General features: G+C 40.7%; 1 protein-coding gene across 1 annotated transcript; it reads right to left on the bottom strand.

The window, feature by feature from the left end:
* Positions 1-1,401: 1,401 nt before the first annotated feature.
* On the bottom strand, positions 1,402-8,598 carry LOC145655893 (homeodomain-interacting protein kinase 1-like). The gene is made up of 10 exons (XM_081709356.1): positions 8,481-8,598; positions 5,090-5,562; positions 4,386-4,759; positions 3,604-3,727; positions 3,051-3,170; positions 2,845-2,931; positions 2,407-2,588; positions 2,011-2,241; positions 1,628-1,754; positions 1,402-1,500 (listed from the first exon to the last, which is right to left on the bottom strand). Exons 1-10 carry the CDS (start codon positions 8,596-8,598, stop codon positions 1,402-1,404), a joined length of 1,935 nt encoding a protein of 644 aa, XP_081565482.1.
* Positions 8,599-25,144: the final 16,546 nt, after the last annotated feature.

Here is a 25,144-nt window from a genome sequence, read left to right as displayed (position 1 = left end):
TTGGTTTCATTTTGTTTTGTGTGTTAATAAACATCTGTCTCATGTGAACCACGGCTCGTCTTTGCATCCTGCCTTGTCTCCCACGTCACAGAACAGCAATTCATCTACACTTCTCACAGATAAAACTATCGCTAACGGCGAAGAATAAACATGTTGCAAAAAAGCAGTAAGAGCTAGTATGCAGAAACAGTGGTGTTAGCGCGAAACAGTTTCAAAAACAGGAGTCTCCTTATGAAGGAAGGAGGTCCTTATGAACCTCTGTATTTTGACAGCAAGTATTGACCATGTGCCATTAAAACCATGCCAGGTATGGTATTAATCCACAAAATAGCACATCAAATCTAATTATTTGGCTAGTACAGGGTTATGCAATATTCCCTCAACTCAGCAAAATGCAACAGCTTGAATTACTTAACTGATTAATAATAATAAAAAATCTTTCCGGACTATAAAAACATAGCTGACCCATTCGAAAGCTTAAACATCCAGTGAGTGTGTATCCTGGCATGTTAATGTAAAAGGCATCTCCGACTGGAATACATTTAAGCGGTTTCGGGCGCCATCTGGTGGCGACTTGGAGTCCTTATCACGCTCTCATTTCTTTTGTATGGCGGGACAAATGTTTTGTTATCCTACCTATCGAGCAGTCCTACCTAGATTTAATGCACTTATGTACATTAGCATTAGTCCAGGCTTCTGGTGTTTATTTTGGATGCATATATTATAATTAGGCTACTGTGGACATTTGTATTTTGTATAGCTACAGCACCTGTACTTCACACACGTGTAGTAATCGGATCTAGAAAGTTGCCAGCCCTATTAAAATATTAGGTTTATAGTATAATAGTTTCATTAAACAGACAAAGCATTAATCACAATAATTTGCATGATGATTAATCTTGAACCAAAAATCTCGCCGGGAGCTGTAGTTCTCTTTCCAGACACACACCCAATAAAACTGTGCTTGATCATTTCTTATTGATAGCCACTGACTATAGGATCAATAGAATAGTACAACCAAATAACCTTTAATGTTTTGCTTTACTGTAATACAATTTAGAATTGCGATGTTACCCTTTTAAGAAGAACTGAACACATTATGACAAGAGCAACTGGATGAAGCTTTATTGACATGCTGGTCAAGGACTCACATCCAATATGTTTAAAATACATTAATTGAGGCCAAGTGCAGCATAAAAAAATATTTTAACTTCACACAGAACCAAAACCATCAACATCAAAATATAAAAGTATAAAAATATGGGTATTGTTAAAAAAAATGTTAAAAATGGGGCCTCCCACAGAAAGGCATGGCACAGTCAGCGACTTCAATTCAAAGTTTTTTATTCAAAGTAAAAAACAAAAAAAAACAAAAAAACACTTGGGCAGGTTGGTGGCGCTCTACACGAACTTGGGCAGACACTTGGGGCTGAGCGGGATGTATGTGGACATGTCGGAGTGCTGCGCCGTCACGCAGCTCATGACGTTCGCCCGCCGCAGCTGGGAGTTGGGGCCAAGGAAGGGAAGGAAGGGTTAAACAACAAGATGAGTGACAGCAAGGAAAGTGTTAGGAAGGATTTCATAATGGCTTTAAAAAGACGAGGCGAGGGCACCTGGTGGGCTGGACTTTGGTGTCATCTTCGTCCTCCGAGTCGCTGGAGATGATGATGACGCTCATAGCTGGGCTGGGCGTGTCAGAGATGATAATGGGCTCCGTTGCGTCGCCCATGCCATGCACGGGGGAGGACACAGGTCTGGCACAGGGTCAGAGGAGCACGTCAACACTCTCAACACACACTGCACACTCGAGTGAACACACACAACCTATCACCAAAGTGTGATGGCACAGAGCCATCCAGCACTTGTTACAACAGTTGTACCCACTATGCAGACCCACACACTAGACCAGTAGGTCTCGAGTCCTGTTCTAGGGTTCCCTTGCACTGAATTAGTGTGGAGTTTTAGCGCTAATGCCAACCATTAAAAAGTGCAATAAGAAGCAGGGAGTACCTAGCCCGGCTCTCTGCTTGGCGATCTTTTGACCTCTTGAACCCGCCCTGCTGTGCCGGTTGTCCCACCTGGCTGTGCTGGGCGAGCCAGCTGCTGAAGGTGTCATTGAGGTTGGCAGCTGTGCTGGCCCCGCCCCCCGCCCCACCCCCACTGCCAAACAGGCTCTTGCTGCCATCACACCCTGTGCACTGCCGATTGCAGATCTCCATTTTCTGGAAGCAAGATTTCACACTGCAGCGAGAGAGAGAGAGAGAGAGAGAGAGAGAGAGAGAGAGAGAGAGACACGGGCGGGGGGCAAGTTACAGTACTACCATTTGGATTTGTAAATTAAGATGGTGTTCCTTAATTTTTTTTAAAAACTGTGACATGTAGATTGGAAGGCCTGGAACAACTCACTGGGCACTTTGAGGGAACTGGAGGAGGTGGCTCATGGTGACAAACGGGTGCTTCAGGGCCTTCATCGGCGTGATCCGTTTGTCAGCGTCCAGCGTGAGCATCTTGTTCAGCAGGTCGATGAACTCCCGCCGGTCTGCCTTCTCCGCCGAGACGTCTGCGCCTTCCAGACTGGTCGTATTGACCTGCGCGAGAGACCCAGGGGTGAGTCATATTAAACACCAGCAGAGGGCACCGATCCCCCTAAGACGCAGCAAGTTCTGCAGCAAGTTACTATGCATTGCTCTGCCTTTCATAGACGCCGTTCTCCAGAGCGATTCATGTGCGTTCCTCATTATAACGGCACGAACGCTCGACCTTTGAGCTAGCACCTTGCTCAACCTGCTCTACAACGTGAGCCGTGGAAGCTGTTTCTCACGTTCTCACAAAAGCCAAAATAACCTGCATCATGTCGTCAAGACAGGTGAAAATGTACTTCCGTGTCTCTTTGGACTTGATGCCATGCTCTGCCTCATGCTCTGAAGGCGTCTAGAAAAAGGAAAGAAAAAAATCAACCATTCAGCTCCACCATAAAGTTACATGACATCATTAAGTTACATCCCTTATGAAACAAACACATGGTATTTGGCATTTAAAGACTGGCAAACCTTGAGTCTCCACAGGGGGCTGCTGGAGTCAGGGCTCCTGTGGAAATAATAGTTGCTCTTGGTCCCTGCGCTCAGCAGGTACTCTGCTGGTAGGCCCTGCGTCTGGGAGATGTAACGGATCTGCAGAGACACCACACAGCAAGAGGATTACGACTTTATTTTGTGTTCATCCTTCCATTTTCAAAATGCATGTATGAAAAAAAGAAAAAGAAAAGAAAAACAGGCCATAGAAACTCTTATTATTTATATTATTCCTAAAAATAAGCTAGCCAAAGCAGTAGCTAAAAGCTCAAACCATACATTCACTCTCTTCCTTGCTAGCCATTATGGACTCCCTAACAAACTGCATAGTTAGAAGAACGGCCATTTCCATTAGCAACACTACGCCACTCTTTTCACAAACAAGATTTACGTCTTCATCACACAGTGAGAAAAGTGTGAAAAGAAAGTGAAAGAACCGACCCCAAATCAGCGAAATTCTACAGAGCTCCGTGAATCCAAGCCCAAGATGCGTGAAAAAGACTAGGCACAGCTCAAAGGCCCGTGTGCTTACCTGATCATATTCAGAGGCTCCCGGATACAGGGGGGAGCCCAGAAACAGCTCGGCGATGACACAGCCCAGCGACCACATATCCACGGCCTCGCAGAAAGGGAGACCCAGGATGATCTCAGGTGACCTAGACCAAAAACACAGATATCGCCATCATGAAATCAGTCTCGGCTGATTCCGTAGTTTGTGGTGATTCGGCGGCAATTGCTTTAACACAAACGGTGCTGAATTCATTCATGAAAATGTAAAAGGTTTAAATAGTATTTTGTTGATGAGTCCAGGTTTTTTTTCCCCCCTACACACCACTTTACATTACACACCCACTATTCTAACATGGAACTATATGCAAAAATGCACTGACACTACAATGATGTTCTGTTTTCCATTAAGTAAATACAGAGTATCAGTGCAGTTAAACACTGTTACTCAGTAAACAACACGGTTAATTAACGGTATAGCTACAATGCAACAGCAGTTTTGTACAGACACGACCAATACTAATATTACCAAAGCCTGCAACTCGGAGCATCCTAACTAATCTCAGACATTGAAGAGGGTTCATCAGGTATTTTGCTAAATAACAGCACTCACATGAATCACTAAAATTAAACCACTTATAAATCAAATATGAATCAGTCGTGCTCCAGTTAACTGTAATGCTTATCACGATTTTAATGTGTAGCAGGGTCATCGCAACTGCCAAAATGTGCAGCTCTACTCTAAAGCACACTCGAGTGCAACAAGTGCACACTTATTTCTAACACGCCTCAGCACGTGTCCCTCACCGGTAGTATCTGGTCTGCAGGTAGCTGGAGCACACGGCCTCGGAGACGTGGCTAGCCGAGCCGAAGTCGATGACTTTGACCCTGTACGGCTGCCTGACGGGGTCCACCAGCATGATGTTTTCGGGCTTGAGGTCGGTGTGGATCAGGCCCAGGCTCTTCAGCTTCATGAGCGCCGTGGCGACCTGCTGCAGCACGGGCCGGACGCACTTCAACAGAAGCGGGCTGAACATGCTGCCCTTCAGGAAGTCGTAGAGGCTCTGCCCCAGCATCTCGAACACCAGGCACATGTGCTTCTTGTGCTGGAAGCACTCATACGCACGCACGAAGTTGAACTCGTCTGCGTTCTCCCTGCTCAGCCGTCTCAGGATGCTCACCTGAGGAGGAGCAAATGAGGAAAGACAGATTTTATTTTTCTGCACTTTTTTTTTTAATACACATCCAAACAGGTATGGCTTATGCAATTGTAGCTAAGCCTTCTTTTTATAGTAAGCTTCAAGCTGTCCATGTGTTATCTGAACTAGTTCCTACTGATGCTTTGAAAATTAGAACTAGTGTGCTGATACCAAACACAAGTGTTTTTGTGCTACCCTGGCTGTATACAGATTCCACAGTGTGAGTTAGCACATCTGATACCAACAAACAGAATCGGGGCTACAGCTGATTCCATATCAAAAGCTCCAAAAAAGCAGGCAAAACTTTCCCACCTCGATCTGACCCTGTCGAACAAAGAATGGATGGTTTTTCAGTATCTTGATGGCAACCATTTCATTGGTGTCCTTCTTGGAGCATTTGGCCACCTGGCCAAAACTTCCACAACCAAGGTAGTGCAGAACCTCGTAGCTGTTGGAGGCAGAGCAGAGGATTTCATTCTGCACCAGCTGGTATTCGCAATCACTTATCGATTTGCTGCTATCTGCGGTACAACCGGAGTACGCAATGGACTGGGTGGAAGAGGTGGTTGTTCCGCTCCTGGCCACGCGCTTGGACAACGAAGGGGTGTAGAGATCCTCCAGGATCTGTACGCTGTCGCTGCTGTGTTCCCCTTCTCTCTTCCTCTTCAGGCTGCACCGCTTCTGACAGGCGTCTTCTCCCCGCTGGCTGGACGACGACGCAGCCTTGTCTGAGGCTCCAGAGGGGGAAAAGACAAGGGCAGGTAAGCCATCGGTTGAACTGAACCCTGGATCCGAGGGCCAGGGCGTCCCCGGCCGAATCCGAGGACCAGGACTCCGCAGGTAGTAATTGCTCTCGAATTTTACTTTCTTGGCGATCCCACTGGAGGAATCTGAAGGGGAAGAGAATATACCTTTAGGGAAAGATGAAAACAGGGCCACTAACCAAAGGAATGCTATGCAGATCAAGTTAGGGGCTATATTCAAAATTAAAACTAAAACAGCAGATTAAAAAACAACAGCAATAACAAAACCACGATCTATGATTTAGCTAACGCTAGCTAGCTAACGCTAACCGCTAGTTAACTTCATAACTTACCCTCAGTGTTGATTATTTTCCCACCTTTAACCTTACGGAAAGAAGGCTCAAGAAAACCGAACGGATATAATTCATGATCATCCATGTTGTTCTGTGGTTCTTAATTTAAAGAATTGAAATTATTAGCATGCTATATCGACCGGAGTGAGAAGATTTCCACCAAATATCAATTCGCTACTCTACGGACTCTTCGTTCCATGGCAACAAGGTGACATGGACAGGTGTAACGTCATAAAATGGAATTTCAAGTGCACTATTGAACCTCGCCAGTAGACAAGATAAAAGCTCACATTTATTTTACTCTTTGTCCAGACATAATCAAAACTAGTGTCTGCTTGTCTGCCTGCTGCACCTACAGGCCCAAACTGGCAGACTCATATAAATCACTTGATAGCATCGAATATTAAATACTACATTTATCAACATAACATTTCTTAGGACTAATACATGTACCTGCTTACCGATTTCAGCCGTCTACATGCATCCGTTCTCCAGAATCCCACGCTAAATATTTTGTGCTTTTCTGGTAAATTTCCACAACAATCGTGCCTGTCATTTTAAATGGCATTTTAAAACATGCTTCCAGTATAAGATAACTTCAGATTTTGTCAAAGAAAATTCAATTACATAAAAAGTGGGGTGGGTGACTATTATTTACTTCATATGTTTCCTGGGCAAGTGGCGTGATTGGCAGGTGTTTCAACAAATGGAGGAGGTTTAGATGAAAACGTAGACCCTTCACTTGTCTTATTTAGTTCTCCTTTTAACCGTTTAAAGGTCCGCGTGCTGTCAATCAGCTTCCCATTTATTTGACGCTGTTTGGCGAAACTCATGCAGCCATAAGAATGATTTGAACGCCAATACTTTTGGACATCATGGAAAGGAAGAGGCTTATTTGAGCTGAAGTTTATGTGGAGTTGTTTGGGAGCTTCTAGCATGGACTAGCTACAATGTATAAAGTATACTATTTCTTTACAGTATTATGGTATAGATTCTGTGGATTCCATATATACATTAAATGTAAAATGTTGCCCAGTTATGTCAAAAATAGCAAACAAAAACCACAGGCTCCAAGTTACTGAAAGAGAAGTATTAAATGAGGTCCTGGTAGAGCATACGTGCAGGTTTGTCAGACATGTTCATGAGGAGTTTAACTGAAGCAAAATCCTCATCACACACCCAAGGAGTCAAAGCCTGCAAAATCCCCAAATAGCAAGACTGCATCCAGGTAGCACTTGCTGATGGAAAGCAAAAAATAGTGCTGTATCCTGCTCTGTGCCTCATCCACTGTACCAGTCTCTTAGTATTGGACTTAGTGTGGTTAATCAATCTTTGACTGTGCTGATTACATTTATGTCATTTAGCTGACACTTTTATTCAAAGCGACAATTATGACTGAGTACGATTTGAGCAATTGAGGGTTAAGGGTTTTGCGCGGGGGCCCAACAGTGGCAACGTGGCAGTGAACCAGCAATCTTCCGAGAACAAGTCAAGTACCTTAACCGTTGAACTACCACTGCCTGTGTTTATATATTGTACTATTTAAAGATTTTGCAGTTACTTGGATTTTGTCAATATAGCAACATGCCCTCAGTCCAGCAGAACAGGAAATCTGAAACCTGATAAATTACCTGTTTCAATTTTTGTTTTCTATTTTAAACACACACAATCCCAAAAAGATTTCTCTGTAGTAATACAGTTCACTACTATAGTTATAGAATTAGCTCCAATTACCCCACAATATCCCTTTAAATTAAGCCAAAATTCAAAGTCTGAGGTGAAGATCCTATAAAGGTTACATAAGAGCTTGATGTTACATGTGTTTTGAACAAATACTGCCACTAAGTGCCAAAGAACTATTTTTTATAGTTACACCTCCCATGGAATTCAAAATACAACAATCAACTTGTTAAACACATTAATCACACATTGCATTTGAGATACATTTAATACAGTTTGTTAGTCTGTTTGTAAAAAACACTATTTTTTTTAAAAAATGAAGGCATTAAAACAAACAATAAGCCCAGAAACTACAATAATCAAGTTCAATAATCGAGCTGATGTTCAATGTCCGAATCCCTCATGTCTCTCCGTGTTCCTCTTCCTCTCACAGGTAAGGATACAGGCTTTCCTCTGGCCGAGCGAGTAGGCCACGGGCCAATGGTAGGGCTGGTCAGGGAGCTGGTGACGAAGGGAGCTGCTTCCTGATCTATCGTGGGATGACATCACAGACTGCTGGACCTGTAGGAGGAGCCAAAAAAAAAAAAGGGCACCAAGATATCGATAGGTATGTCAATATTCCCAGGCCCCAGCTAAACTACTGCCCAACATTGGAAACCTATTATAGCGTGTAATTATTATGAACCTATTATAGCGTCTAGATTCCACTATTACTGCCTCGTAGTAGCAGGGCTCTGCTGTACTATAAATGTGTTTCTGTCTTCTACTAAAAGTCTCTTTTGGCAGTGTAATTTATTTTGGTCAAATGGCTGCATGACCGTTTTCAAAACAAATTTATAGAGGTGTTGGTGAGGTGATCCTTCCTGAGTTCCCCGGCCAGCAGAGCATGAATGACCTGAGTGGGCGAGCAGCTCTGCACCATGGCACCGAGCGCAAGGTCCTTGTCCTCCCTGATGAAGAGGTTGCTTTCGCCCGCCTTGTGCGGCAGCATGCAGGCAACCAACTCCGCCTTGGCGTCCATGGCCCTCCACAGGTCGGTGGACATGTGCGCCAGTGTTGTCATGGAAGCACGCGACACCATGGAGCTCAGATTCTTCAACTGAGACAGTGGACATGGGGCTCAGGTGTTCAGGCACTCCATGGGGATGTGCCTGTTTAAACACGCCGATCGGACTCATCCGATATGTGGCAGATTTACTTGGTGTGTCAGAGAAGGAAAAGCATCAGTTTGTACTACCTACCATGTTTAAGGACAAGATATTCCTCGCTAGAACATTCCAAATTGACTCTTCATCAGGTTAGAACCATTTTGGTCACAAAACAGAGCAATTCCAGCTCGGACAGCAAAATGCGAAGATCCTTTTTGGGCCATTGTTTATATGATTTGATTAGAGAATCTTTTGTCCCTGAGAGGGCCCCTCTGGACCACAGTCAGGCACACATCGTGGAGCTTGGGAAGCAGGATGTCGGTGTGGTTCTGGGCCAGAGACTGCACCAGAGTCAAGCTCCCCTTCTTCTTCTCCCTAAAACAGCGTTAGAACACGGTGTACATACCTGGTGTTATGATATCGGTAATGCTAAACAGGTTTCATTAATAAAATCAACTTTTAAAAACACAGAAACAAATGTATTCGCTGTCAGGGTGACCCTCACTAATTTTTATATTTATTTTTCCAAAGCATGCCATTTGTGTATTTTTAGGTATGCTCTGTAATTATAGCTCTTTGCCACCTGCCTGAAGTGGGGCCGCTCTTCTCTGACAGCAGCCTGTGGGCCGCGGATCCTTCACTCTCTCTGGGGCTCATCCAGTGGTGGGAAATGGCTCACAGAGGAAGCATCTGCCTCAGAGTGGGAGCTACTCTGGCTTTTCCTCAGGGGATCAAATCAAAAATCAAAATCAAAAGTTATTTATATAGCGCTTTTTAGAACAGATGTCACAAAGCACCTTTACAAATGTCCAAGTCCAAGCCACCAGTGAGCAAGCCAAGGCTGACATTGGCAAGAAAAAACCCCACTAGAGCATGAGGAAGAAACCTTGAGAGGAACTAAAACTAAACGGTGGGCCCATCCTCCTCTGGCCGACAACAGTCACCACAATAATAACAATTACCGAGAAAAATATAATTCTAAAATGAAAAAACAAGTAAAGTGTCTTGGTACAGGTAAAGAACCTGCACCTTTCGATCTAAGCAGACATGGTGGTTTATAATGAACTAAGAGTTCTCTAAGGAACTGTGGGGCAAGACCATTCAATGCTTTGTAGGTAATTAGAAGTATTTTATAATCAATATGAAATTTTATTGGGAGCCAATGTAAAGTATCTTAGATAGCCGTGATGGATTCAGATTTTGTCGTTCTAGTGAGCACTCTGCCTGCTGCATTTTGAACTAGCTGGAGCTTGTTTAACCACTTAGTAGTACAGCCTAATAGTAGGGCATTACAATAGTCCAATCTTGAAGTAATAAATGCATGGACTATCTTTTCTGCATCATGTGAGGAGAGCATGTTTCTAATCTTAGAAATGTTCCTAAGGTGGAGAAAGGCCTTCCTAGAAATATTATTTACATGAGCTTCGAACGAGAGACTAGGATCCATGATACCTCCAAGATCTTTATCTGTTAGGGAAGATGTGACTGTGATTTCACTGAGGTTCATTGAGTAATTAGAGGATCTAGCTGTCTCTGTGTCTAATAGAAGCACCTCTGTTTTGTCAGGATTAAGTGAGAGAAAGTTTCTCAACATCCTTTATGCATTCGGTTCTGATTCAGATATGCGCTTAGCTGCTGAACTACAGCTTTTTCTAGGATCTTGGAAATAAATGGTAGGTTTGAGATCGGTCTGTAGTTTGACAGCTGACATGGGTTGAGGTTAGATTTTTTGAGAAGTGGTCTGATTACTTCAAATTTGAATGATTTAGTAACGTAGCCAATATTTAAGGATTAGTTTATTAAATTTAGTAAAGGTTCAATTACTTCAGGTAGAATTTCTTTAAGAAAGTGTGTGGGCAGTGAATCTAGTAAACACTGGAGGACTTTGAGCATGACATCAGATATGCAATTTCTGGCTCTTGGATAGGTGTAAAGGATTCAAAAGTCATTTTTGGCTTGGTTGTTCTTGGTTGTACCTAAGTAGTTGCCCGATGTCATATTAATGCTCTTAACGTTATCTCTAATGTGCTTTATTTTCTCATTGTAGAAATTCATGAACTCCTTACTACTATGGTGGTGATGTAATCTGAGCATTGGTGTCAATCTTATTCTTAGTTAGATGGGCAATTGTACTAAAAAGAAATCTAGGATTATTTTTTTCTTTTTCTATTAGGTTTGAGAGATAAGCTGTTCGAGCGGTAATAAGTGCTTTTCTAAACTTGAGAAGGTTCTCCTTCCATGCAAGCCGGAAGACTACAAGCTGTGTGGCGCCATTTACGTTCAATTTTTTATTTAAAATGTGAAAGTGTTTTGATTTAAATTGCAAATGTGGTCATTATACCAAGGTACCAATTTTTTGTCCCTAATTTTTTTATTCTTAAGTGGGGCAACATCATTAAGTGTGCAGCAGAATACTGATTCTAAGCATTCAGTTATTTGATGAAGTTCTGTGGCGTTTGAGGGCATCCTAGTTACAAATAATATGTCTGGGAGACTGCCAATGTCATGTTATGGCCCCACCCCCTCCTCAAACGTCTTGGTTTGTGTGTGTTCATCCGTGTTGCCATGTCCTCTCGTGTTGTCCACCTGTTCTGCATTATGTGTAATCGTCTTTAATGTATATACATCTCCTGTGTCGTAGTGTGTTTGTTGATGTTTAAGGTGTACAGAGCATGTGGGTTGTTTTATGTATCATTCGTGTGTGTAATAAACGTCTGGTTAATCGTGCCTCTTCCCCGCATCCTGTTTACCTCGAGACGTTACAGAAACACCAACCGAAGAAGGATGCCTGGGAAGGGTAGGAAGAAGGGGAGGAAGGGGAGTAGACACACTTCCCCAGCTCGTGCATGCAATTCCCCCGTGTTCTTGGCTACCCTGCTGACTCCCACAATACGGGAATGTGGTCCTGGGACGGAAGTGGAGGAGTCACAAGGGACTGCGTCCGACTACCATGACTGGTATAATGATTTCCAGTCCTCGGAGTTGTGTGCAGCAGAATACTGATTCTAAGCATTCAGTTATTTGACCAAGTTCTGTAGGGTCTGAGGGCATCCTAGTCGCAAATGATATGTCTGGTAGATTGCCAATAAAACCAGGTGCAGTGGCTGATGTGATTGTGCGTACATAGTTCAAATGAAATTAAGGAATGGTCTGAGATGGAGTAGTATAACTACATCTACACCATACCTCAGTACTAAGTCAGGCATATGTCCACCAGAGTGTATGGGTTCTGTTATACATTGGGTAAAACGAACTGATTCTAATATAGAACTAAAGGCCCATCAGAGGGTCTTGGCCACTATCAAAGTGAATATTGTTGAAATCACCAACAAAAGTGTAAAGGGAAATCTGCAAATTCCTTAATAAATTCTGAGTAGCGTCCTGGTGGCCTGTAGATGCCAATTACTGGAAGAGGCTGGGTGGGCTTTTTATCACTGGCTACATGATTTATGCTAGTAAAAATCATTTCAAAGGCTTTCTGGTTTATGCTTAATGTATCAATAGAAATAACTGCAATGTCACCTCCACGGCTAGTTAGACGAGGGTGGTGTACATAGCTGTAGCCAGAAGGACACGCTGCATTTAAAGCTATGTACTCGTTTGGCTTGATCCAGGTTTCTGTTAGGAAAAGTACATTACATCTATGATCTGTTAGTATTTCAGTTATCATGAGCATTTTAGACGCTGATGATCTAACATTTAGTAAACCCAGCTTTAGATAAAAGGAGTTTTCTGTGAATCAGTTACTTTAATACTAATTATGTTATTAAGCGCATACTACAGCATCGGACATCGCCTTCGCTAATTGACACACCTCTTCAATATTATTTTCAGTAATCTCTGACTGACGAAGGCGTATATCGTTAGCTCCTACGTGAATAACTATCTTAGAAAACCCATGCTTGCCTAAAACCTTAACACTACCTGCAACATCCGGCGCCCTGGCACCTGCTATACAGCTAACTGTTGCTGCTGGTCTCCCTAAAGGCCTGCTAATTTCACGTGTCGCAAAATAAAGTCCCCTATAACCAGAGCACTTCTAGCGCTTGAGTCTTCTCCGTCAGACTAGCAATTCAACTACACTTCTCACAGATAAAACAATCGCTAAAGACGAAGAATAAACATGTTGCAAAAAGCAAAATGTTAACGTTACTTACGTTTCTGGTAGTTCCTTAGATGTAGTTTGTGATGATAAAGTAGTTTTCGATGGAAGTTGCCACCATACCTGGTATGGTATTAATCCACAAAATAGCACATCAAATCTAATTATTTGGCCAGTACAGGGTTATGCAATATTCCCTCACCTCAGAAAAATGCAACAGCTTGAATTCCTTAACTGATTAATAGTTTAAAAAAAAATCTTTCCTAACTATAAAAATATAGCTTACCCATTAGAAAGATTAAACATCCAGTGTGTGTACCCTGGCAGTTTAATGTAAAAGGCAGCTCCGACTGGAATACGTTTAAGCGGTCTCGGGCGCCATCTGGTGGCGACTTGGAGTCCTTATCACGCTCTCATTTCTTTTATATGGTGGGACAAGTGTTTTGTTATCCTACCTATCGAGCAGTCCTACCTAGATTTAATGCACTTATGTACATTAGTATTCGTCCAGGCTTCTGGTGTTTATTTTGGATGTATATATTATAATTAGGCTACTGTGGACATTTTCTATTTTGTAAAGCTACAGCACCTGTACTTCACACACGTGTAATAATCAGATCTAGAACGTTGCCAGCCCTATTAAAATATTAGGTTTATAGTATAATAGTTTAATTAAACAGACAAAGCGTTAATCACAATAATTTGCATGATGATTAATCTTGAACCAAAAATCTCACCGGGAGCTGTAGTTCTCTTTACAGACACACACCCAATAAAACTATGCTTTATCATTTCTTGTTGATAGCCACTGACTATAGGATCAATAGAATAGTACAACCAAATAATCTTTAATGTTTTGCTTTACTGTAATACAATTTAGAATTGCGATGTTACCCTTTTAAGAAGAACTGAACACACTGTGATAAGAGCAACTGGATGTAGCTTTATTGACATGCTGGTCAAGGACTCACATCTAATATGTTTAAAATACATTAATTGAGGCCAAATGCAGCATAAAAACTTTTTTAATTTATACAGAACCAAAACAATCAACATTAAAATATATAAAATATATAATGAATAAAAATATGTGTATTGTTAAAAAAAAATTGAAAAAAAAAAAAAAAACTAATCCTAACCCTAAACCAGTAGCACAGACGTGTGTCCCAATTTGTCTGGGACAGCAAGAGAGAGAGAGAGATAGATAGATAGATAGATAGATAGATAGATAGATAGATAGATAGATAGATAGATAGATAGATAGATAGATAGATAGATAGATAGATAGATAGATAGATAGATAGATAGATAGATAGAGAGAGAGAGAGAGAGAGAGAGAGAGAGAGAGAGAGAGAGAGCTACTTGAAAAGAAATGTGAGCTATGTCCTATTTTCTTTTCTTTACTGCAACACTGTCATGGGACCCAATGTTAATGCCTTTCTTTTGTTCCACTTTCCCACTGTTCACTTTACTATGTTATGAGATGCTATGAAAGGAAAAATAAAACATGCCACAACTACTGTACGCATAATAAAGCACAAATAGAACATGAAAGTCCAAGCTATTGTGATCTTTGATCTTTGGCGTCCAAGAGCTCGTCTGCGACTGCCTCTTGCCGTAGTTGTGACAAGTCACCACAAGAGGTCTCTGTTAAAGCAAACATACAAAAAAGACAGGTCTTCTGTGACCTACGGCATTAATTCTGCTTACTCCAGATACAAAAACAAGTATACAATTTTGCAAAAGGTGCAGTCTTGTATGTGAGATTTGTTTATAGATCTGGGAAATGTCAAAGTATATGTATCCATACCCTGCCTGTTCAGACACAGAACAAATGTGTAAATATAATAGATAAATGCATTTATTATAATAATTTTAACAGAATTCAATACATATATTTTGCATAATTGATGAGAGAAACATTATCAAATAAAACCAAGACAAACAGCTGGAAAAGAATCGCGAGGATCCCTTTTTTAAGTGCACACTGTTCAAGTTCAAGTTTGGTTTATTCGTCACATACATAGTCATACACAGTATAACTGTTTGCACAGACAGCAGTGCAAGCCACTGCTAACCAGACTGGATCTGCTTCTCCAGAAAGTTGGTTATTTCAGTGATCAGTAACATATAATTTTCTAATTTAAGGCATATGTTTTGAACAGTTTGCATACTTTTAGGGCACGCACACTGGCTTTGAAAATTACGTGAACTGACTTTGATGTGGTATGAATGAACAAACAGAAATAAAATGGATCATTAACAATGCATTGGTCAAGGAATGTGCAGTCATGCAACCCGCAGTCCCTCGCTCGCCCTTGGCCAAAACTAGTCGAGGAATAGCAAACCCATTCCTGGTTCGGTAGGCTTGGACAAAACTCCAGTTGTTTCTGCACAGTCCGAGTTCGCTACGTCTCAGCGCCACCGAACCAGAGACAGTAAATCCCCTGGCACTGCAGGTACACGGGCATCTCGTTGTTCACGGAAAAAGCAGGATGTGGTTACTTTACAAGTTTTATCACACTAGGTTCTTGTCCGTTATCACACTTTGGGCCCTTAACACTTTTCAGTGCATTCCACATCTGAGAGTGGTGTTGGGGAGGGGTGGATTGTAATTTACAGCTTTTATCTGAAAACCATTTCCTTTTTTCCCACCTACACTTCTTTCTTAAAGCCGTGTTTTACGGTACTTCACTCCTTTAGTTCACAGTCGTAATTGTAAGCGATACATCTAAAAACTTTTGTCAGGACCTCTGAACGAACATGGACATGGCTCATCCGTTTTGAACAGGTAAGCAATTCAGTAATGCTTAACTAATTCATGCTATACTTTATATTAGTATAAGTTACTAAAAAGGCTGACGTGTATCTAGCTATTTATTTATTTAGCTAATGGTTGAAATACTTTATCATGCGTTATATGATTTAACTCGGTAGAGCTTAGCGTCATAATTAATTTTTAGGTCTAGATAAAACATACATCTTAACAAACGATAATTACATATTATGTACATTATGTACGTATCTATTCTTTTTGCGAGCTAGGAAAGGATATTATCTTTATTCTGATTATTTTTGATCAATATCAAATATGACCATTGTGTTTTAGAGTACGTGAAACATTTTGATTGACTGAAACTCGATGGCTATTCTTATTCTCATGGCTAGCTATACAGAAAAACTTGAACTTCGAAGTAGGTAATTCTATTTACTTAAATGAATCATTAAATGATGTGACATCTATTTGTTCTGGTAAAGAAGATACCATCATGATGATCTTTTTATGCTCACGGTTTATAATTCTATTTTATGTATCTCCGTAGGTTCACACAATCACGAGTTCCTTGTTCCTGATAACATTGTATGGTGTTATACATGTTGGCAACCTCTGTATGATGAGCTGATGAACAAAATAAACCCGAGTTACAATTTTTTTCAGTTTTAAAGGCCACTAAAGTCTTTTGCAGCTCCTCTTCATAAAAGATCTCATCTATATTTTCCCCATCAAAATCCCGTAATTTGTATACAGGAGGGTCTCTCCTTAGACATTCAGAAACGGTAAAATATTCATCCATAAAGTGATTCATCCTGCTCGTACCCTTTCTCAAAATGTCTTTTTAATCGTGACATTCTGATGGTATCACCGACTCTAAACTTCAATCTTAGTTTTTCCACCTTTTTCGGTTGAAACAACCCATACAAGGTTTTAAACACTGTGAAGGAATTTCCTTCGTTCACTTCAACGGGTTTCATTTGAATGCTTCTGTGAAAGCTGTTGTTATAAGCATGAACCAAGTCTTGTACCACATCGATGTATTTTCTCGTATTGATGGCTGTGAAGTATCTCCACATTCTGGTTTTCAACATCCTGTTGAACCGTTCACACACTGATGCTTTTTGTCCCGTCCCAGTAGCAAATTGATTGACGTTGTTTTTTTCATTAATGTTTTGAAACTTTTATTAAAAAATTCTTTCCCTTCATCAGTCTGAAGTTTTTTAGGAACTCTGCCTTCTTTTAGAATTGAAACAAAGGCTTTGGTAACCTCAGCACCTGTCTTGTTTTTCATCATGCATACCCAAGCATACTTGGAAAGTATATCTATACACGTTAGCATAAATTTCATGGTCCCATTATGTTGGTCTTGTCCACCAAATCGGCCTGCCATTGTTCATCTGTGTTTTTTTACAATGACTCTGTTTCTTTTAAATTTCACAGAGATTGGTTTATGTAGCATGTATGCATCCTGAGCTGCTAACCAGTTTTTGATTTCCTTATCATCAACCCGTTTACCGATTTCATCCACCACGGACCTTTGCAGACTCTTGACCCCTCCATAGGATCCTGGGTTTGAAGGAGTGTAGTAAATATTTTTCAGCAGACGTTCAGTCATGGCGAAATGATTGAAACACAATGAAAAGAGTGCTAGATTGGATTATGGTTTTATTAGCATCTTTTCAGCAAAAGAGGTTATGTTTATGTTACATTCAATTAAAAATGAAAGCATGCAATCAAAGGTTTTATATACATCAACCTTTTCATCGTTACTTAGTTTCAAAACACATACATCTATTACATATGTGAATATATATATAATATATGCCCGTTTTTACATTCATCGGGTTTTCAAACATATGTGAAATAACATGACATATATATATATATATATATATATATACATATACATATGTGTAAAGGATAACATGTATTATTGGCTGGGTGGACTACATTATGCTAGTAAAAATAATTTCAAAGGACTCGAAAATCATAACCAGCTTTCTGGTTTTCCTTAGTCACTTAATGGTTTCTACTGCACATGTATGAATAATATCAGATTACTCTCCATGGTCAAGGCTGTCACCTAAATGAGAAACCACAGCCAGGAGTCTGTGGGTGCCGGTGGGTGCACATTCCTGCAACCAACAACTACATCTGTTTTTTTCATACGATTAACTGAAAATGCATCATGGATCGTTGAAACCCCATCTCTGTATTAACAGGCCTCTTTCATTGTCTCTCATTCTGTCTCTGTGTCTCTCTCAGCCTGTATCTCTCTTCTTTTTGGTCTCTCTCTCTCCTCACCGGTGGGCTTACGTGCTGTCCTCTAGCTCCCTGTCCTTCTCCTCTCTCATTTACTACTGATGGGTTAAAAGAACTTAGTCATTATGGCAGATACTTATACACAGCTGTATTATCACTCCACTGAAAGAAAATGGCACAACTCTACCTGGCTGGGGACTGGAGTTTTCCCCCAGTTTATCGTTTTGCTTTTCTTTTCATTCAGTCAGCATTTTGTAGCTAAAGGGGAATGGGTGGACAGAGAAGTATGTGGGCACGGGTTGATGGTACGAGCTCACCTCGACTGCTGCCTGAGAGAAGCCACCCCAGGAAGGGCAGAGAGATCCAGCTCGGACGGGACGTCCATCACGTCTGAGAGCTTTTGGCCCAGCATGTCAAACCGCTTAATGTGGAGGATGAGAATACTGTTCCAAGAGGAAAAGTGACTTAAGGACTGGAAGTGTGTGTGAGTGGAGGAGGGTGTGTGTGTTGGACTGGTTTAAAACTCATTCTTTAAGGTCATCTACGTCAGCCGAGACTCACCGTGGCAGTGTGAAAAACTTCACCTCTTCAGTTGCCTTGCAGCCTACTTCACACTCACAAAAACGCTCCAGTAGTGTTGGCTGAAAAAAGAAAGAGACCCTTTCATTGAGAGTGATAAAATCAAAATGGCAGCATGTCATAACTGTATTCTCTCCTTTACAACACAGTAATGAAGCGTTATCCAAAGAGGGTGTGTGACGTGACAGACCTTAAAGTAAGTGTGTAGACTGTCGGTCATAGTAGGGCTCAGATTAACAGAGAGGTAGTTGTAGACATCCACTCTGCAGCTCTGCTGTCCACAGCTTTCACAAAATGGAGAACAGAAATATTAAAACATTTGCACAGAAATAACTTGCTGCATCCCTTATACAGTGTGTGAGTTATCACATGCTAATATGCTTGTGTATGTTTTACTAGTAGATAACAGCTTATCTAATGTGGAGCATCAAAACAGTAAACATGTACACTAATGCAAAGCCAGCAGAGCACGTAGAATGCTCAGTCCATGTCAGTTATGTTTTCCCAAACTCACACACTCTGGGATTTGAAAGTTATGTGATGAATAGAAGCTGAACTGGTGAGCATTTTAAATGTTCACATTTAAGTTATGTATGTTATGAAACTTTCATGAACACTTTAAACAGATGTCCGGAGAAAGCGCCTGCTCTCGGTGAGAAAATGTACACTTTAAACAAACACGTTAAGACTGGTTAAGACCAGTCCATTAACACAAATGAGATATGGAACAGTGATACATAATTACCTGGTGCATATGAGCACAGACTTGATATGAAACTCAAAAGTTTTCCACAGGGCAGATGTAAGAGAAGAAAGAGGCCCCAAGCCTCTCTTCCTCCTCTTTCAGCTGCAGTAACTCAGGAACTCATGGGCATCCTTTGGAGGACAGCACAGGAGAACATCAGAGGGGGCGTTGCTCCTGGACTTCAACAGCAGTGAAAAAACAAAGGTGCCTGTGTTCAGTTCCTGCAGGGTACTGCGTGGGGTTCTGAGGTGTTCTGAATGGCTGAGGGGGCCGTTTAACTGAACCTGATCATAGTCTTCTTCAAATGCAGGGCAGCGGGCTGAAACACACTCAAGCAGGGCTCCCAGGAGCTGAACCTTCTGCTTTGTGCTCCGACTGGTGAGGCGGGCCTGCTGCAGATCTGCAAAACATCTACAGCCAGCAACAGGGAGACCAAGTGGTTTATATCTCTGAGCTTCACAGCACCTCCTTAAGCACTCATGATTAAACTGTTCATTTAGACCCATGTGAAGCCTCTGGTTCTGAACGGACATGTCTGCTGGTGTGTGTAGACATGCCTGGAAGAGCAGGATGTTCAAATATATGGCACAGAAATCCAACCGGAGGGAAGAATGTGGTTGGACCAAATCCATATAAGAGTCTGAAAGTGTGTGAGTAAAGCGCACTCTTGCGGCAATGAAAGTGTGTAAGGCTCACTCTAGCAATGATGAAAGTGTGTAAAGTGCACTCTAGTGACGATGGTGCGCATAGCTTTAGCAGGCCCGTCCAGAGCGCTCTGTATTTGTCCATGACGTCTGCAGTGTGGATCAGTGCTCAAGGAGCAGCTCATATCACATCTAACCTCAGCAGAAAACACCAGACTCCACATGCTGATTGCCTTGCGAAAGCACAGACTGCCTGCATGATCCCAGCAATGTTCCTCTTTAGGACTTTGGGAGCAAGTCCCTCCTTTCACACAGTAAGTCCAGTGCTCCCAAATTATATAATCATTTCTGCATTAACCTTTGAGTTTTAATTGGGTTTTTCAGCAAAACATATTTACTGAGCTTTTGCTGAAATTTAGGATATTCTATTAGTCATATAATGCTAATGTTCTTGTTGCTGTCCTGGTTGCCGTGCTGGTTGCCATGCTGGTTGCTATTCTTCTTGCTGTTCCTGTTGCCGTGCTGGTTGCCGTTGTTGTTGCTGTCCTGGTTGGAGTGCTGGTTGCCGTGCTGGTACCATAGAAACAATCCACCAGCCATGAGGATCAAGCCATACGTCTACATTTTCTCTTTCATGAGCATCATTTCTTTCTCTGTTTATAAACAGTATAATTACAGGAGGTAAAAGCAGATACAGTACTCCATTTACATGTACACCAGGTTTGCAGGAGCAATGAAATTCCATTTCAAAGATGCTCTGGAGGATGTAGAAACTATGAAGATGAGAAAAGCGTTGGCAGCCGTTGAGAGGAGGCTGAATAGTTTCTGTGGTACATGAGGTTACTTCACTCAATTCACTCAGTTCAACTTCAGATGAAGAAAAATTGTGAGAAAAAGTTGATGTCCAGCTGCCCAAAAGCCCTGCATCCCGTCTTTAACTTGTGTGATCGCTTTAGAGGTGTCAGCAGTCCAAACAGAGTCTGATTCCAAAGGCGAATCCCTCGGAATGCTTCAATTATGGTTATGGTATGTATCATGAGGAGGACATTGGGTATCCACAGGTTCCTCTTGGAAATATTTCCAACCACATCAGCAAGTTTCAGTATAAGTAACTTATGTTAAGAGACTTATTGTTAATTTCATATTGATGTGTAAAATTTCTTTTTGTTTTCAGTACCTATGAAAGATTTTGTCTGTTTTCTTGCTTTTTTTTTACCAAGTTTATTTTTCTGTATGTGATGTTGTTATTAATTCCATTCTTTTCTAGGCTTATTTACATTTCCATTCACGATATTTAGCAGATGTTTTTATCCAGAGTGACTTACAAAAGTGCTTTATCATTTACTCAAGGAATGAATACATCCTAGCCAGTGCAGTAAGTTAGAGTCCAAGATACCATTGAACTAGAATACTGTTGAAATACAGGGATCAGTGCTGATGCCTAGAAGTGCAAAATACTCTATAACAGATATCGATAAGATCGGAAAACAATACTCTATAATAAGTACCAAAGGTTCAGTTACTCAACATAGGTGTAGGATCAGTGCTCATTTAAATATTCCACAAATAGATGGGTCTTCAGTCTGCGTTTGAAGACCATAAGGGACTCTGCTGTCCAGACAGTAAGCAGACATTTGTTCCACCATCTAGGATCCAAGATAGAGAATACGCTCGATACTTGTCTTCCATGAGACTTCAAGCATGGTGTTTCAAGCCAAGCCATACTTGAGGTTTGACGTACTCAAGGTACAGATCGGGCTTTTACCATTGACATCAAATATTGAGGGACATTTTTGGCTTTGTAGGCAAACATTCAGGTTTTAATCTGATGTGTGCAGCTATTGGAAGCCAATAAAGGGAGACCAGTCGAGACCAGTCTTGCTGATGTGTTTTGGACAAATTGTAGAGGTCTGACGTCTCGGAGGAAGACCAGCAAGTAGCGAGTTGCATTAGTCTAGCCTTGAGATTACAAGAGACTGCACAAGCACCTGGGTAGCTTCCTGTGAGAGAACGGGCCGAATCCTTCGTATGTTACAAAGGAGAAATCTGCAAGACCGTGTTAGATTAGAGAAGAATGTCAAAGGCTGCTGAAAGGACTAGAAGAATCAAAACACATGACAGTTTGGCAGCTTTAGCAGCAAGTTTTTGCGTCACATGCTATGAGGGCCGTTTCTCTAGAATGTGCCGGTTTGTAGCCAGACCGATTGATCACTTTATGCAAGTGCATGTACAACCAATGTTTCAGGAACTGCTTAAATATTAGGTTTCATACCTCAAATGTTAATCAAAATGAAGATTTTGAGGAAAATAAGTTTAATATGTAACTTTTCTCTGAAATATACCACCACTTTACTGGATAATATTGTTACTGACTTGTTCACAAACAGTAAATGTCATTCTTTGCAGTACAAATCTTTGTAAACTTTGCAGATAATTAATTTATAATGATTATTCTTTATGTCTTTGGTTTGGCCTCTTTTGGGGCAAATATTGTTTGAAACTGGATGTTTGACAAATCACATTATTTTTTGTTACACACAAAAGGGTCTCTATACGAAAAAAAAGTTGAAAGTCATATAAGGGTTCTTTTGAAGAAAGATGTACCCATCTACCAGTACCCATCTATCAGCTACTTACTCGGCTGCTGCTAAAAATAGGGATTTCAAATATTTTTTGAACTATTGACTTATTTTCCCAATAACCAAAATGTCAGTGCAGCATTCTAGAAATGTCACAATGCATATGACATCACAACAGCTTTGACGTCACTACAAGTATATAAAGGTGAGCGCAAGCATTTATATGTCATTTCACTTGACAGATTTCAGCAGTTATAAAGTTGGAAGACAATAGAGTGAATTAAACCTAATCGTAGGTCAACTTTCCAGAACAAGGTACGGTTGAATAAGTCAATTTTGTAATTACAGAAGGCTATTTTCCATCTAATTGTATGTGTATGTATCTGTCTGTCTGTCTAAATGTCCGCTTAGCTACTATAGCTAGAGCTTTTCTAATTTTATGATGAACGGTCTGTCTGCTGTAGTTTTATATAGTTATGGAATGCATTGACGTTCCACCTGTTTTCTCACACAAGGCTTTATGTCAAGCATAAGCGACTGCTTTTTATACTATTTAGATTTTGCTGTTTTAAAGGTACAAGACAAGTAATATAAGTGATTAAACCAAATTTCATCACCATACCCGCCCTTTCTCGTCTGCCCACAATTGGTGACGTATTTCGATGTGGTACGTCCACGCTGCAGGTGCGTATAACGTTCCTAAGTGCGGGCAGTTTGAGACGAACAGCTCTACTTAGCAGAGAAGAGTCGATCCACAGTAGCGCCCCTCTCTCTGCGTCTACCTCTGTTCACTCACTAGAGAGAATGTGCTAAATATAAACAATTTAATTTGATAATTTTGACCATTAACACTTTGTGCGCTGTGTGAGCAAAAACAATGTATGTATTCGGTGCTTTCTAACTTTCACAGCAGTTGTCGGTTATGTGTTGATTCTGTCAGATGCCCTCATGGTTATAAAATCATTTTAGCGGTGCCGAGCCACAGGTTGAATATTTGGAAGTGACTGTTGGTTAACACGTAAGTTAGTGTTAATGGGTGCGTTTCAGTCGCTGTCATACTCGTCCCGTTGTCTGAAACGGAAAAAAAAATATATGCAATAGAATTATCAAAAAAAAAAGGACTTATTGCTTGAATCAGTGAAGCGAAAACGGGTTTTATGTTATGAGCAAACATAAATGGAGAGTTCCATTTGAGAGTTCCAAAGTCTAGAGTTTAAAAGTACCTTGTTAATGGCTATAAATGAACAGTTTAAATGCGTAAAAAGAGCAGCTGACCTGTTGCTTGCCATATGGGCTAGTTAGCTCACCTTCATATGTACTGCTAACCTGACTGGTTACTTATCTTAGTTTGCCTTCTCCAACAGTCACCATTACGTGGGGTCAGATATTTGTTAGCTAATAAGTTACTTCCATATACCCACCAACGCATTCTACAGGTCAACACATTCCTGCTGCCCCCATGACTGTTTACTTAATGATGTTTAAGTTGTTTGTGACCTAATTATTAACCACTAATAAAATCAGTTTAAACCATTCATAAACTTTTTGTATTCAATGCAGTAAGATTTAGCCTTTGGAACTAATGGTTTAGGGATATGCATACCCAGCTGCTTGCCTGTTGAAATTTGCCTGTAAAGGTGTGCTGCCATTCTGATTGCTTTCTTGCCTGTTTTCTGTCCTCCATGAGTGTTGGTCTGCATACTGACAGTCTTTCTGAACTGACTGCCATTCACATGTATAACTGTCTGCCTTCTGATCCTCAAGCCTGCCTGCTTACATGTTAGATTGCTGTCTGTCCACCAAACTGTAAAAATGATTTATGCTTTTGACTTCATATCGCCTTTTCAGAACAAAGTATTCCAGGAGAGTCCTAAGAAAACTTGGACCAGGACAAATGGAGAAACAGAAGCGTCTTTTTGGCAGGAAGATGTAAGGCCTTTGCACTACAATGTTAAAAAATCTTAGAATAACAATATTAATTTTAAATGATTCTTATTTATACAGCATATTCCTTATAGAACCCAAAATCTCAAGGTGCTTTACACTGCAATGAACGAACAGTATTCAGTAATAAAACATTGATCAAATAAAACAGTTAATAGTCACAAAATATAAATGTAGAAAATGAAATTAATTGAAACAGAATTTAAATTAAACTGGCTAAACAAGCTGAACAATTAGACCAAGCTAAACAAGCCACTCTTTAATCTGTATTAAACACCAATAGAGCTTGCACTCTAAATACTTTCTGGACTATTCCAAAGTATCGGAACGATGAAACATGAAACAGATGAAACATGTTTCATCAGCCTTGTTATTTTAAAAGATTAGGAAGTAATGTTAAAGGAATTAGTCTTATTTTCCTTATAATGTGCTAAAGTAGAATAAAATAATTTTGATTGTATTGTGCAATTAACAAAATACAATATGGACCTGAGCTCTATGAGTGATTCATCCATTAAATAGAGAATAAGAATAACAATCTATAAACTTAGACACAAGCTCTCTCAAAATAATTTGATCATGGATTTTAGTTCAGGCTGTTGATGTTTGAAGAATGACAAACGAACAACATTTCCTTATATATTTTTGTTGTTTCCATAGTAAAATTCCTTCACCTCCAAAAGTGGCATGGGCTTCTTCAGTATTTAAAAAGGTGAGTTTAAAATGGCCAAATTTGTTATTCATCAGAAAATCGAATTGTTGCTAATAAGTGAGATGTCAGCACAGTTGTTATGTTATCCTGATATTTAATT

This window comes from Electrophorus electricus, unplaced genomic scaffold (genome assembly GCF_041902795.1).
Source record: "Electrophorus electricus isolate QZ-2024a unplaced genomic scaffold, ASM4190279v1 Scaffold39, whole genome shotgun sequence".
In the NCBI taxonomy this organism is placed as follows: Eukaryota; Metazoa; Chordata; class Actinopteri; order Gymnotiformes; family Gymnotidae; genus Electrophorus; species Electrophorus electricus.
Note: the sequence above shows the minus strand (reverse complement) of the source record. Positions and strands in the feature narration are given on the sequence as shown.

Coding starts and splice junctions, on each gene's coding strand:
- LOC145655893 (XM_081709356.1), bottom strand. CDS start 8,598: ATGTCCACCGACCTGTGGAGGGCCATGGACGCCAAGGCGGAGTTGGTT. Junction 3,171..3,603: donor GAGCCTCTGAATATGATCAG/GTAAGCACACGG, acceptor GTGTCTCTGCAG/ATCCGTTACATCTCCCAGAC. Junction 1,501..1,627: donor AGGACGAAGATGACACCAAA/GTCCAGCCCACC, acceptor CCCAACTCCCAG/CTGCGGCGGGCGAACGTCAT.